This window comes from Poecilia reticulata, linkage group LG10 (genome assembly GCF_000633615.1).
Source record: "Poecilia reticulata strain Guanapo linkage group LG10, Guppy_female_1.0+MT, whole genome shotgun sequence".
Lineage (NCBI taxonomy): Eukaryota > Metazoa > Chordata > Actinopteri > Cyprinodontiformes > Poeciliidae > Poecilia > Poecilia reticulata.
Genome location: NC_024340.1, coordinates 17,975,881 through 17,988,713, shown reverse-complemented (window position 1 = coordinate 17,988,713; position 12,833 = coordinate 17,975,881). Strand labels below are relative to the sequence as shown.

The window sequence follows — 12,833 nt, the reverse complement described above, 5'->3', positions numbered from 1 at the left end:
GTGGCAGGGCATGAAATAAGGAAAGTGTTCAGTGTGAACAAAAAAGTTTTTTGGCACCGAGTGGGGAAAAGAAAGAAGCTAAGGAAGTTTGGAAAGCAGGAAAGGAGAATAGGCTAAGACAAGTGGGAATTAATGATGAACAGAAAAATCAAGATGTGTTTCTGCTTCTGGAACCAGAAATGCTGAACACACCTTGACTGATGCGTTCCCTTATTGCCTCCAGAAGCAAAGCCACAATGACCCCAAGCAGTAAGCAAGGCTGGCAGCTGTGTAACAAAATTAAATTCAAATACAACAGGTTGATAAATGCACCAGTTGCACACTTATAGAGAAAACCTAAATGGCCAAAGTTCAACTCTTATCTGCAGGATTTTCTGACAAAAAGAAGTACTGCTAATCATATTAGTTTGTCCGAAAGAAAGTAAAGCACTTTGCTGCAATGAGACAGTCGCCTGACAAACAAAACCTCTTTGACTAGTTTAGCTAGAAGAAGATATTGATCTTAAGCCATTTTTGAAGCCTGGTCTCTAGCTGTTTCCTTGTAAATCTCTTCACAATCTTCCAATGCCGCAGTCATCACTGTTTGTCCACCTTTTAAACCATACACTTTTTCCTTCCACTAAGCCTTCCATTACTATACTTGGACGCAGCTCTCTTTGACTAGCAGATTTTTGTGCTAAAACCTCCTAGTCCACTGTATTATTACCGATCCGCAATAAACACAGAACCACAAAGGCCCCATCATTGGTCTGTTTGCAAATGTATTTTTACAAATCTATCCACAGATCCTGTGTAGAAGAATGTTTTGCAACATCCTCTCTGTATTATTTGCATAACATTCTGCTGATCAATGTCTTATTTAGTTTATTTAGTGCTTTTCCATCAGATAGTGAAGCTGTGGAAATATCCAAAGATACAGCAAGTTACTGTAAAGCTTTACTCTCAAATCAGACGTGCAGTACCCCCTCAGCTCTCTACAGCTGATCTCAAAGTCCCATTCATCAAAGCTCTAACAATCATCACCAGAATCATTACTGTCAGGCATGCCACTGCCCTCTTCAGAAGCTGTAACTATACAAGCAGCTGTAATTTATTGTATCCATAAAACTATCCCATCTACCACGCTTAAAGCACAATGTACAGAAGTTACTGCAATGCCCACTAAAGAGATTCAAATCTGAGACACGAGAAAATTCTGCTCAGTGATTCAGAAATGTCCTGCCTGAGACACCCCCACGTCTCCCAGTTTGGCAAGCGTAGCTAAATTGTTTTAGCCAATAAGTTTTTGCAAACATTGGTACATCCAACTTCTATGCACCACAGATCTGGAACAAACTTCCAGAAAACTGCAAAACAGCTGAAACACAGAGTTCCTTTAAATCAAGGCTAAAACCCCACTTGTTGCTTTCGAGCCATAATCACTAGAATATCGATTTGATGCGTATTGATGATTTTGATGATGACATCGACAAAATGTAATGTTTGTTTCTTAATTGATTGTAAGATGTTTTTATGACTTATTTTTATGTTTTTGTGATGTAAAGCACTTTTAACTAGCTTGTTGCTGAAATGTGCTGAGAAATTAAACTTGATTGATTGATAAATGGTATGGGCTTCAATTTTAAAATTGAATTCATTAAATAAATTGTCTTTTTTATTTAAATTATTGAGCCGCAATTATCGAGACAAGTTCAATTTAAATTTGGGTTTGAAGTTGATTAATTTTCTGATCTTGTACCCCAGTATGACTGTGTCTTGCAATGCTCTTTATGTATCCTAATATTTTGGGTCTGTGCATGTTTTGGTAATTGGATGTTCTCATGAGAAACAAAAAGAAAGTGGTAATGTGATTTCTGTTTTAAAAAGTGAAAATATTAAATTGAAATACAAGACGTCTTTACTTTTTTTAAAAGCCAAAGGCAGGTAAGAATGAAAGAAACATGAAAAGGCTGAATTTCTTTTCCTGTTTCAAATCGATAAAGTATAAAACAACAGGCATAGAGAAAAAAATATTTTTATATTTCTAAGCAGGCACCTGATTCTGCAACCATTATATATTGAGACTGTAGGAGGCACTGTTTCTTCTGGGCACCCTAAAGGTGTCAGACCACTTTTTTTTAACCACAAAAAAGTGCATATAGGCAAAATTATCCACCCATTGTTTATACCACCTTATTCTCACCCTACGTCCATCATATGGAACATAATCATGCACTCCTAATGGCAATATTGGACAGAGTTACTGCACAGAGTTACTGTGCAAGGAAGCCAGAGTACCCGAAGAGAACCCACGCATGCACAGGGAGAAAATCTATGCAGAAAGACTACATGCAGACTCGGATTCAAACCCAGGACTTTCTTGCTGCAAAGCAGCAGCAGCAGCAGCAGCAGCACAGTGCAGCCCTGAATAAGAGCATAGTGAAAGCTATATAAAACTAAATAAATATTTTTGAAGAGTTGGATAAAAAAAGCCTCTTTTTAATTCAAGGGATGTAAAATACTTACCGCCACTCATAAATGGGCAGTGACATCACCAGTTATTGAAGGATACACTTTTGCTAGTAGACTGATGTTTAATTTCTGTTTATTTTTCTCTCTTTTTTTGATAAAAGAAAATCTAATTATATTTAAGTTTGTATTTATCCGTTTTTTACTGTACACCAAAAAAAAATCATGTTTGCATTTTTAAACAAAAACAGCACTTTTTAATTTTATTTTATTCTAGTTTCTGAAGAGAAAATCCAATTACCAAGACAAGGATTTGCGGCTTAGTAGGGAAGTAATTGTTTTGCCAATGAGCATATTGCTCAACCACAATAAGTAATATATCTAAAGTTTTAAGCGACTACGCTTCCTTAAGTCACTGAAGAGGTGTATTTTCGGAGTTGTGTGATTTCTGTGTGCGTAAAAACCTGGAAGAAAAAAAAAACACGCTCAACATGGTTCCAGGTTATCAAAAATATTAAACATAAGTTCAGTTTTCCCTCTTGGTATCTTATTGAATCCATATATGATTTCTGAGAGAGATTAAATGGACTGTTTATAAGTAATTCAGATTATTACAGCGCACAGTTAATGTCCAATTTCGAAAAAAGTTTGTGCCAATCAAATTCCAAAAACAGGAAGAAAACTCGCATCGCTTAAATTTTTTTTTTTTAAATCTTACCTGATGAAGCCTCCTTGGAAGACGCAAAAAGACAAGACATACAAAATCCGAATGACTTGTGGGAGCATCCTCTGGCTCAGAATCTCTCCCTGTCCCCGCTGAATAACTTGGAAAAATAAAAAATAATAATAATTTTTAAAAAATCAGCAAATCCACAGAGCCACCTGTGAGACCCGTCTAAAGGAAGAAGGCATCGTCTCTCAGCTGGATCCAGACTCGTCTTTGGGGAAACTTCTCCCCCTTCCACCCAGAGCAGGGGGGTCTTCCACGCATCCACGCAGCGGGAGCTGTGCTACTGGCGGCTGGTCAGTCTGCTAGCGTGTTGCTGCTGATGTCGGCTCGCCACTGTCTGTATGAATGTGTTTTAACATTGCTTGGTTTCCCTTGTCTCCGTATTTCCCTCCCTCGCTCCAAAAAAATTAAAAGTGGGGAAGATTTAAAGGAACAGACTCATATTTTTACCCCCCCCCCCTTTTTTTTTGTGAAGCCTGACTCGTTTTTAATAACGGTTAATACTAAGGAATAGTTGGGGTGAGATCATTTGCTGTACTTAATTTGAATCTAAGATAATAATAATTTAAAAAAAGCATAAAAAATATTGTTGGAAGTTGTGAATGGAGATTCTGTTAAATTTTGTGTTTGTGAGTCAAGACTTGCTTGAACTGCTTAAGTAGATAATGACTTTTGAAGATAATGACTTTTCTTGTTAAAAAAAGAATCTACATCCACTGGCCACTTTATTTGATGCCTGACTGTTTCTACTATTCCTGCAGTTTAAGCGTTACTTAAACTGCAGGCCACTGGCCCATCCATTAGTTCTTAGGTGATTCTGCATTAAGTGTATAGACAATGGATGGATGTAATTATTTTGAGAAGATGCTAGCCCACTTTTGTCTTGGCTATAGCCTTTCTGTCTGGCTAATCTGAATTCATGCAAACATACAGATGCAAAGGCAGTTCACTGTTTGTAACCTTTTAAATGAATCTCACTGTAAAAGATTTACTGATTCTTTTTTGTGTCAAATTTTGTTTCAGCATTCAGGTGAAATGAAAAAGTAACCTTAAAATTACGTCCATCTCAACCAAAGCTGCTGCTGAAATCACCTCATTTTTGTCAGGAGCTCTCGTTCTGGTGTGATTAAAATTATACATGGGAAGCATTTTCCAGCCTGACGACCGACCCAGACCGAGGGCATTTGTAACCAACAAATGTCAGGTCTAAAGTGGACAGTTTGTGTTTCTAATATGTACCGGATGTTGCAAACATTTAACGCTTAAACTGCAGGAATAGTAGAAACAGTCAGGCATCAAATTAAAAAAAAATACAATGCACAGTATTATCGAAGTCCAAAGATTCATAAAAATGCTGCAATTTTCAAATCAAGAAAAAGTCACTTATTAAATTAACAAATAGAGTTCTATGTCCTCAGTTAGGTTTTCAAACACCTTTCAGCTATGCTCTGACCTTCCCCAGCTTACAGCTAAGCTTTATAGATTTTTATTTGCAATAAAATATTGAAAAACGACAGATTATAAGGAGGACATCTTAGTAAAAGTTCAGAAGTCGACATTTCTTCAACCAAAGCTATTGCTCCCTCATTCATCGCCATGAATGAGGGAGCTCTTTTAAGAATTTTTAATGTAATTCCTCCTTAGATATAATTTCTTTGACTACTTTGTTTTTTTTTTCTATTTTCAGCTTCTTTTAAGTGATACCAGAAATAGGAAAATGAATTGTGTCAGCAATATGTGACAAGAAGCAAGATTTTAATCTAGAGCACATCAGTCAAACTTAAGGCCCACGGGCCAAATCTGGCCGCCATAAGTTTTCATGTGGCCTTTAGACTAATGGGAGGCTATAGTAACCAGAACCTTCAAGCTAACAGTTGAGTGCTTACATGTGATTTTATCAATCAAATCAAAGCAGATTTTATTTGCATAGGGCCAAATTGTATCAATGTGAAAATATGTTCAATATTATGTCATTTCAAGGAGTACTCATTGAAAGGAGAGATATATTTATTAACCTTAACAGTTTGTTAATATCAATACGCTCTGCCATAACCAGTTCTTTAAGGACATTCATAATGTTGATGTGAAAGAAAATTAAATGCAAAACAAAAACAAAAAAAATGAGAGATTTATCTACTGTTCTTTTTCGTTTCAACAGAGGGAATTTAGGCTGCATATATGAAATATGGTATATGTGGAGCCAGAAAGTATGTTGCTTACAGCAGGTCACTGTCACCCACAAGGTTTTCTTGAAGGACAGCAGCGCTGACAATGTGGAAATGACTATTAAACCCCATTCAAACTTGTCTTCCTTTTCATTACTCTGAGGGTGCCCAAGCGTTTCTGCTTCATGTCTCCAGTCACCATTTCTGTAGAGTTGCAAGTGCAATCATATTTTTTATCTTGTAATATTTAGGTTTCAGCTTGCACATGTCTGAACTGCATGTACTCACACCAGCTGTTTAAAGAAACTACTTTTAGTGACAACCAGAAAATGGCCTAAACTGAGCTATGATTTTATTTTTGTAGCACTTTCCTGGCAATGATGCATTTAAAAATGCTTAACAAGTTAAAGAGAAATAAAATAGTAAAAAAAAATGCACTCTGATCCCAAGGTTTTAAAATGATGAACACAAACCGAAGCAGTGTGTGATAAATGACTAAAAGCCACATCAGTGATCTGGTTTGTCTTTTGTCACCACTATGTATGGAGGTTAAGAGAGATGGATGGTCTAGTTCTTGCCTTCAACAAAAAGCAAGACAATTTGTTAATTTATCAGAACCGTACATTGTAGCACATGCTTTGCAGCGTTGATTTTGTGCTGACAAGCTATAGGTTTACATCTTTCTCACCCCATCACCCACCGCCGCATAACTTTTCCCGTCCTTTTCTCAAGCAAGGAGCACTCAAGTTGCTTCAGGTCGCTGTGATTACAGTGAACGCTCAGATTGTCCCGGAGCTGATCAGCTGAGTCAACCAAGAGCTTTTTCTGCTTCTTCAAACAACAAGTTCCTCCTTTTTTTTAGTCTCCGTCTCACACATCTATTGTTCTGGCTATAAAAACCTACTGAAAAAAAATCACTCAGTTGTGCAATTTTTGGTTGATTGTTTATGAGGAGAAGTGTGATTCAGAGCAGCTAAATAGTAAATAGATGTCAGAGAAGCAAATTTGCGCTTCTACGTAACTCCTCCATGGAAATTCTTTCCAGATCTTTCAAACTGGGACTGCTGTCTGTGGCAAGTGGTCTGCTGCCTGTCATCCAGGGAACTGACACTTAGATGGTGAACTAGTATAATATAAATACCTGAGTATCCACCTGAACAACAAACTGGACTGGAGTTACAGCAGTGATGCTATTTACTGCAGGGTTAAGAGGAGACGCTCCCTGCTAAGGCTGAGAGCTTTTGGAGTGCATCTCATGCATTCTTGTTCATTCTATTTACCTCGTTTTGAAGTTGCTAATTAAAACTATTTGTGGATTTCATGTAATTACAGTCATTAGAGAAACAAGTTTTGAAACAGTTACTGCTTCCATAGGATTTTAGATGGAAATTAGCTGCCAGGCTGAAGTAATCAATTCGGCCTCATTATTTCATCTTTAGCAAGACTCTGCATTCCAAAACATTTTTTTTTGCATTTCTTAGCATTTTTGTCTATGTTCAAGGGCAAATGTCTTAGTGCACTTGAAATGAGACAAAACAATCTTTTAAGTAAATTTTCAGAAATATATAGTAGCTTGACTTAGGTCAATCATTTCTGAACATTGATCTTTCTTTTTATAAAAACAAAGAACTAGTTCCACTGCCACAGTTTTCTACTTATACAATGGGAAAAAAATTTTTCAAAAGTGAAACATTCTGCCAGTAGAACTAGTAATTCCTTTTAAAATCAATATTAAGGAATTATTGACTTAAAACAAGCTCCTATATATTGCTGAAAAGTTAGTTTCCAGCTAGTTTTGCTTATTTCAAGATACCACAGAAACTAGATGATAAAAATACTTGGTAAGATTTTGTGTTTTTGCAGAGTAAAAGCTGCTCTTCTGGCATTTTGCTTCGCTAAAACATAGAAGAATATGTGCCACAATGACAAAAAGAAAAGACATCAGTAGGGAGAGAAGCAGTTGCCAAAAAAGGCCAAAAATAATTTATTTTAATAGATACTGAGAATGAACAGGTATTGCTAGTTTGGCAGTGCTGCCAGGAAAAAGATAATCCTTCAACCTATATTTAACTAGGATAAAACTCTTTGAAATCAAAGATGTCTTTTATCAGTGTTCTGACACGCTTGTAAAAGCATAACAAAGTTGCATCAAAATGAACCACAATACCTGTGGAACAATATCCATCAGACCGATGAGACCGAAGTGAAGCTTATCAGCACCTTTTACCAACAGTAACACGACTGAGGTAAGTTGTTTTTCAACCACAGCACCAGGACACATTGCAGTAACAGATTCACCCAGAAACTCCTCTGTATACCAAAGTGTGACTCAAACTGAGTCATCCACAGGACAATGGATGCCAAACACAGCAACAGATATGCCACAGGATGGCTGAAAAAGAAAAAAATCAAGGTTTCAGTGGCAGGTAGGACAATGATGAAACCCTGAGAAAGCTGAGCATAAATGAAGCAGAACTTTGAAAGACCAAGGAGCGAATAAACTATTACAAAATTAATATTCTATGAATCCTTTTTGTATATCAAGCTGCCAATATTTCCAGCCATTGTTTGCGAACAAGCACAACAATGTAGGCTGCACCTCCAAGGGTTTTTACACCCTTAGCCCCTGAAAAATGGCTGCTTAGCCCAGCACAAAATCTCTAATTCTCTCCCTTATGGACAGACCTGTGGTTAGAGTACACAGTTTCTGGCCCTAACCTCGTCTTTATCCCCAGCTGCTCAGTAAAGACACATCCTGCACAGCTGTTGGTTTAGAGGGAATACAAAAAGCTATGTGCAGTGGTCCATGCTGTTAATAGCCTAAAGAGGTGATTATACTAAAAATGTTCTGAGCAACTTACATTGAGACGAGAGTTAAGGTGCTGCTGTCTGAATTTTAAATCTTTTCCTCTTTTGTTCCCAGCAGTCATGTCCTATTTATTTGTGAAATTCAGTTCACAGCAGTTTGTGTAAAGATGAATTATTTTTGTCTTTATATTCACAAGGTCAAGGTTTCTGTCTTCTGGGTAAAGGGGTTCATAAAAAGTAAAGAGCGATACTTTGTTTTTACCCAGTAGTTGAACATGTTCAGTTGACACACACACGATGGGCTTGAATGTCATTTTAATTTTGGGCTTTTGATAATGTTGAAAATATATATACATATATATGTATATTTTTAGTAAAAAAAAATATGCATTCAAATTATCCATCCATCCCAACTAACATTTAATTAAAGATACTTTACCAAGTTGTTGTGCTACTTAATTTGTGGGAATCAACAAACTTTTGGCATAATGGTTTTTAACATGTGCTAAAAATCTGTTGCTCTGTTTTCAATACAAATCTATGCAAAGCTTTTTCAATATTCTGCCAGTATCGAAAAAACAAAATTTTGAAGTTGTGTTGTTTTTATTAAATAAGAAATGCAATTAAAATCACATGTTAGAAAGTCTATTCGTGCAATAAGTCATTAAAAATCATAGCAGCTATGGATGTAAACACTTACATGCAAGTGTTTACATTTTGAAATTTGAAGATGTTTCCGTCATCACTTAACTCTCAAATAAAAAATGGTTAAAATGCATTTTTACAGGCCCCTGTTTTATACAACATTCATGTGAATGCATTTAAGCATCTTAGGAATTGTAAATAACTTGTGGTATTATTAAGTTGTTTTTATTCACAGGAGTATCATTGTATGAAGGATAAATGAATAAATTGAGGTATTTTTGATTTGGATTTATCAGGTTTCAGAATGAACCTTTTCAAGAACTATCCACCATTAAATGAGGAGCGTGCTTGTTCATATCTTACCCCTTCTCATACATAAATATCTCCCTAAACCCATTTAAACCTAATCCTTTTGGCCTTCACTGTTTACTAAGCAGACTTTTTGCTCTAAAAACTTGATTTAAAACTTTAAGAGCAAAGTGCTATTTGAGTCGTATTTTTTAAATGCAAATGCGGGACAAAAGAAATCATTTTCTCCAAGTATGTAGAGACACACACGATTTAAAAAGTTTAAAAAGTGGAGGAAAAATCCTGACAGACATGACTGTCTGTCTGTACGAGTGAAGCGTTGATTCAGTTCAAACCACCACCAAGAACCAGACAGTCAAACCAGAAGGAAGAGAGCTGATTGACTACGGCAGACAGACACGGCCACCACAGCATAAATGACAAGGCAATACTGAGTCAGTGAGAATCAGTCAGGCAAATTATTGGAAGATTATGATGTCAAACCAAGTTTAACACAATATGGACTCTTCATTTTATTCATAGAAGTTGCAGTCAAAGGTTCTTTTATGAATCACATATTTCTCTTCAGCCGACTGTTTAAACGTAGTCTACCTTAAAAGACAGTTTAAATTTAAATAATATGCCATTTGATGTTTCATATAAGAAGATTATATGTGCTGTGCTTCCCTTAAAAGGTTAGGATAGGCCTATACAAAACATGTTCAGCTCCTTTTTTTGCAGAAAATCATTTTTATATAATGAGATTTTAGTCAGTTCTGCAATTTTGAATAAGCTTTTTTATAGCCTCTTGTCACTTTAAATCCAAATAAGCTCCTCCCTCCCCAACTTAATGTTTACACTCACATGTGAAAAGAGCTGCAAACAAATGATTATACAAACTTACATCTTTGAAAAGCAGAAGTAGAACCTCCTGTACAAATAGCAAGAATGCAGCAAATGGTTTCTCAATGGTAAGTCGACAGCAAAAAACTTTCTGTTCCAGCAGCCATTGTACAGGCATACAGCAGTAAAACCAGCTGAAATGTGCTGGAATTCTGCTTGGGTTGCTAGGCGACGGGATGGACTAAGCTGGGGTTGCTAGGTAACGACACTGTGAGACTCAACAGCTTATTTTCAAGATACCAAAAACATTGTCAAAAAATGGCTGGGTGGTTTTTGGAAGTAGTTGAGATTCAAATGGATGTATAAAGACATGCAAAATGTAAATTTTGCATAATAGGTCCCCTTTAAGATTTACCCTTGGCAAACCGTTTGCTTTCCACTCTCTTATTTGAGCCTGCAATATTATAGGCCAGAAACACTGTCTTAGGGCCACAAAGCCTACAAATCTGAAAAGTTTGAAGCATAAATAAACCATCATCAGCCTTTCCTTTTTGCTGCCATATTTGGATGAGTGTGTGTTTGTTCAGAACCTCGCCATCTGGAAATCTTACAGTAATCACAGGACAGAATGTACTTTTGGATAAAAATAAACAACAACAAAAAACAATGTTTAAGCTACTATCCTAAATTGATGTGTAGTTGATTATCGTCAACCCACAATTTAATACAGAAAATGTATTAATACCAGTAGATTAGACAGACACCAACCAAAATCAGTCTTTTTACTGGGCTGATCATAAAATTTGGGATTTTAGGGAAGAAGCAACCAAAGGTTGAGAGAAGAGAACACAATATAGTTTAAGTAGACAGTCAACAACATAAAGCTTATATATGACAGCTAACAAAGGGCCCAAATGTCCTGATTTTGGTGAGCCAAGGCCCAGAGCTAAACAGAGGCTGGATAAAGCCTGGGTGGCGTCTGGCTTGTGAAGAAAAGGTAAGATTGTGATGTGAATCTGATGGATGTCCTGCCAGCTTGATTGAAAAGATTATACATCACCTATCTGTGCTGTTCGTTTTCCAGGCCATGTAACGCTGCAGCACCTTGATTCAAGCAGACACTGATACTGTAGTTTTACACTCAGTAGTGGAGTAAAGATAAGAGCTTCAGCCCTGAGCAGACGCTCCGCTGTCGACTCAGACACAGCTGTGCTCTTACTTCCACAGTGAAGAGTCTGTCTTAGCCTCAGATAACACAACCAGAGCTGAATTACAATACTGGACACCGTGTACTTTCTTTAAAATGGCAAATTCTGTTAACCTCATCTTGCATCCTTTTTGGAAAGAGTAATGTAACCTGAAAATGGGTCTGGGTTGAGTCTATTCTAAAAAGAATAAATTGTTTCAAAATATCCTTGGTGACATGTTATTCAAAACAATATCATTTTGTAAATGTAATTTTTCTTTATACCAAAATGGACCCTTACTTTTAGTGTTTGATAATTCCACAATATCCAGGTTTGTTTAATTTTTAAAGCAAGAACTGATATAAGATGTCATATTTTGTGAGATTGTATTGAGCATTTAACTGCAAGAACTGGGAAATAAATACAAGACCTGTGTAGATATTTAATTTCTTGTTGATATGAGATATAAAAATCTGTCAGATTTTTCTTTTAAAAGCGAGTGAGCACAGCAACACTGCTTTCCTACGTTTTCCTTTTCAAACATTGCTGTGAATATTGGTAAGTTCAGTGACGGGTGTCAAGCAAATTCTTTTTTGGGGCAGAAAACAGAAACTACCAGCTGCACTCAGTCACGATTATTTACTTTGTCAAGTTCAAAGACATTATTGAATTAATAGAGTTATTAAAAGATTTAGGTGGGTTTTTGTTTCTATGAATCATTGAATTTGTGTGTTGATTGTTCCACCATGGAAAATATTATGAAAATATTTGTAGATGTCTGACCAAAGCTGTAGATTTCCTCCGAATTTGCAAAAACAAACAAAGTACTGAGTCTTTCAGCTGATGCTCACACTTCTGTTTATTGTTGTTACACAAACTCAGAGACTCATCCCGACTCTCCAGAGATCAATTGTACTGATTTGTTTACTGACTAGATTAGAATCGGTACGCTTTGAGTCGTGTCACAGCTACATCGCGCTGGGTTTTAATTGCTGTATCCTCATGATATAAGCCAAAGTATCAAGGAATTGTAATGATGAAATGTAAGTCTGGCTGTGCTGATTTGAATGCGCAGCTGCATGGCGTCTTTATGTCTCAGGAGCGTGCGGCGCCCATAAATAAGGTGCTTCTATGTTGTATTTGCTTCCTATAACTCACGCAGTGGAAAACTGTTTTTAATTGGCCAAGAATTATGCTTGCATCTCATGTTTTTGTTTAATAAAAGAGATGCTTGAGGAGAGCAGCCTTTTCTGTGACTCATTGCAGATTGAGAGAAATTTGAAGGAGCGTTCAACCGCTGTCCTATTTTCCACGTAGCGCCTGGGACATGCAGTGGTGGAAACGGTGAGAGATGCCCCGTGGCCTCTTTTATGTTGCTGTTGTGAGTTTTGTGGTGGGAATGAAAGGAATACTGAGCAATGTGGTAAAGCATAAAATTTTAATTAGCCAACAGAAGCAGCAGGGGATCTTCTGGACTTTAGTACATTCATTTTCTGCAAACATCTCGAAGATTTGTGTTTTTAAAGCTGCTTACTTGATTTGTTTATAATTAATGGTGGATGCACTAAATATATATTTAGTTTCTGAAGTGTAATTATGACCGTGGCCTTACAGAAGCTTTCCCACTAGTTTGTAAAATCTGTCTTCAATAACCAATTTTAGACACAAGAATGTTGAAATTGTAGTGCAAGTTGTTCATGTTTATATATATATATATAT

At 36.6% G+C, this 12,833-nt stretch overlaps 1 protein-coding gene across 2 annotated transcripts in view; it reads right to left on the bottom strand.

The window, feature by feature from the left end:
* The window catches only part of glra4a (glycine receptor, alpha 4a), a 55,488-nt gene extending 51,954 nt beyond the window's left edge, over window positions 1-3,534 (bottom strand). For both annotated transcript variants that reach the window (XM_017307275.1, XM_008420580.2), the window contains exon 1: window positions 3,167-3,534. In XM_017307275.1, coding sequence (XP_017162764.1) covers window positions 3,167-3,234 — 68 coding nt within the window. In that variant the 5' untranslated portion in view covers window positions 3,235-3,534. The remainder of the gene's footprint in view (window positions 1-3,166) is intronic.
* Window positions 3,535-12,833: the final 9,299 nt, after the last annotated feature.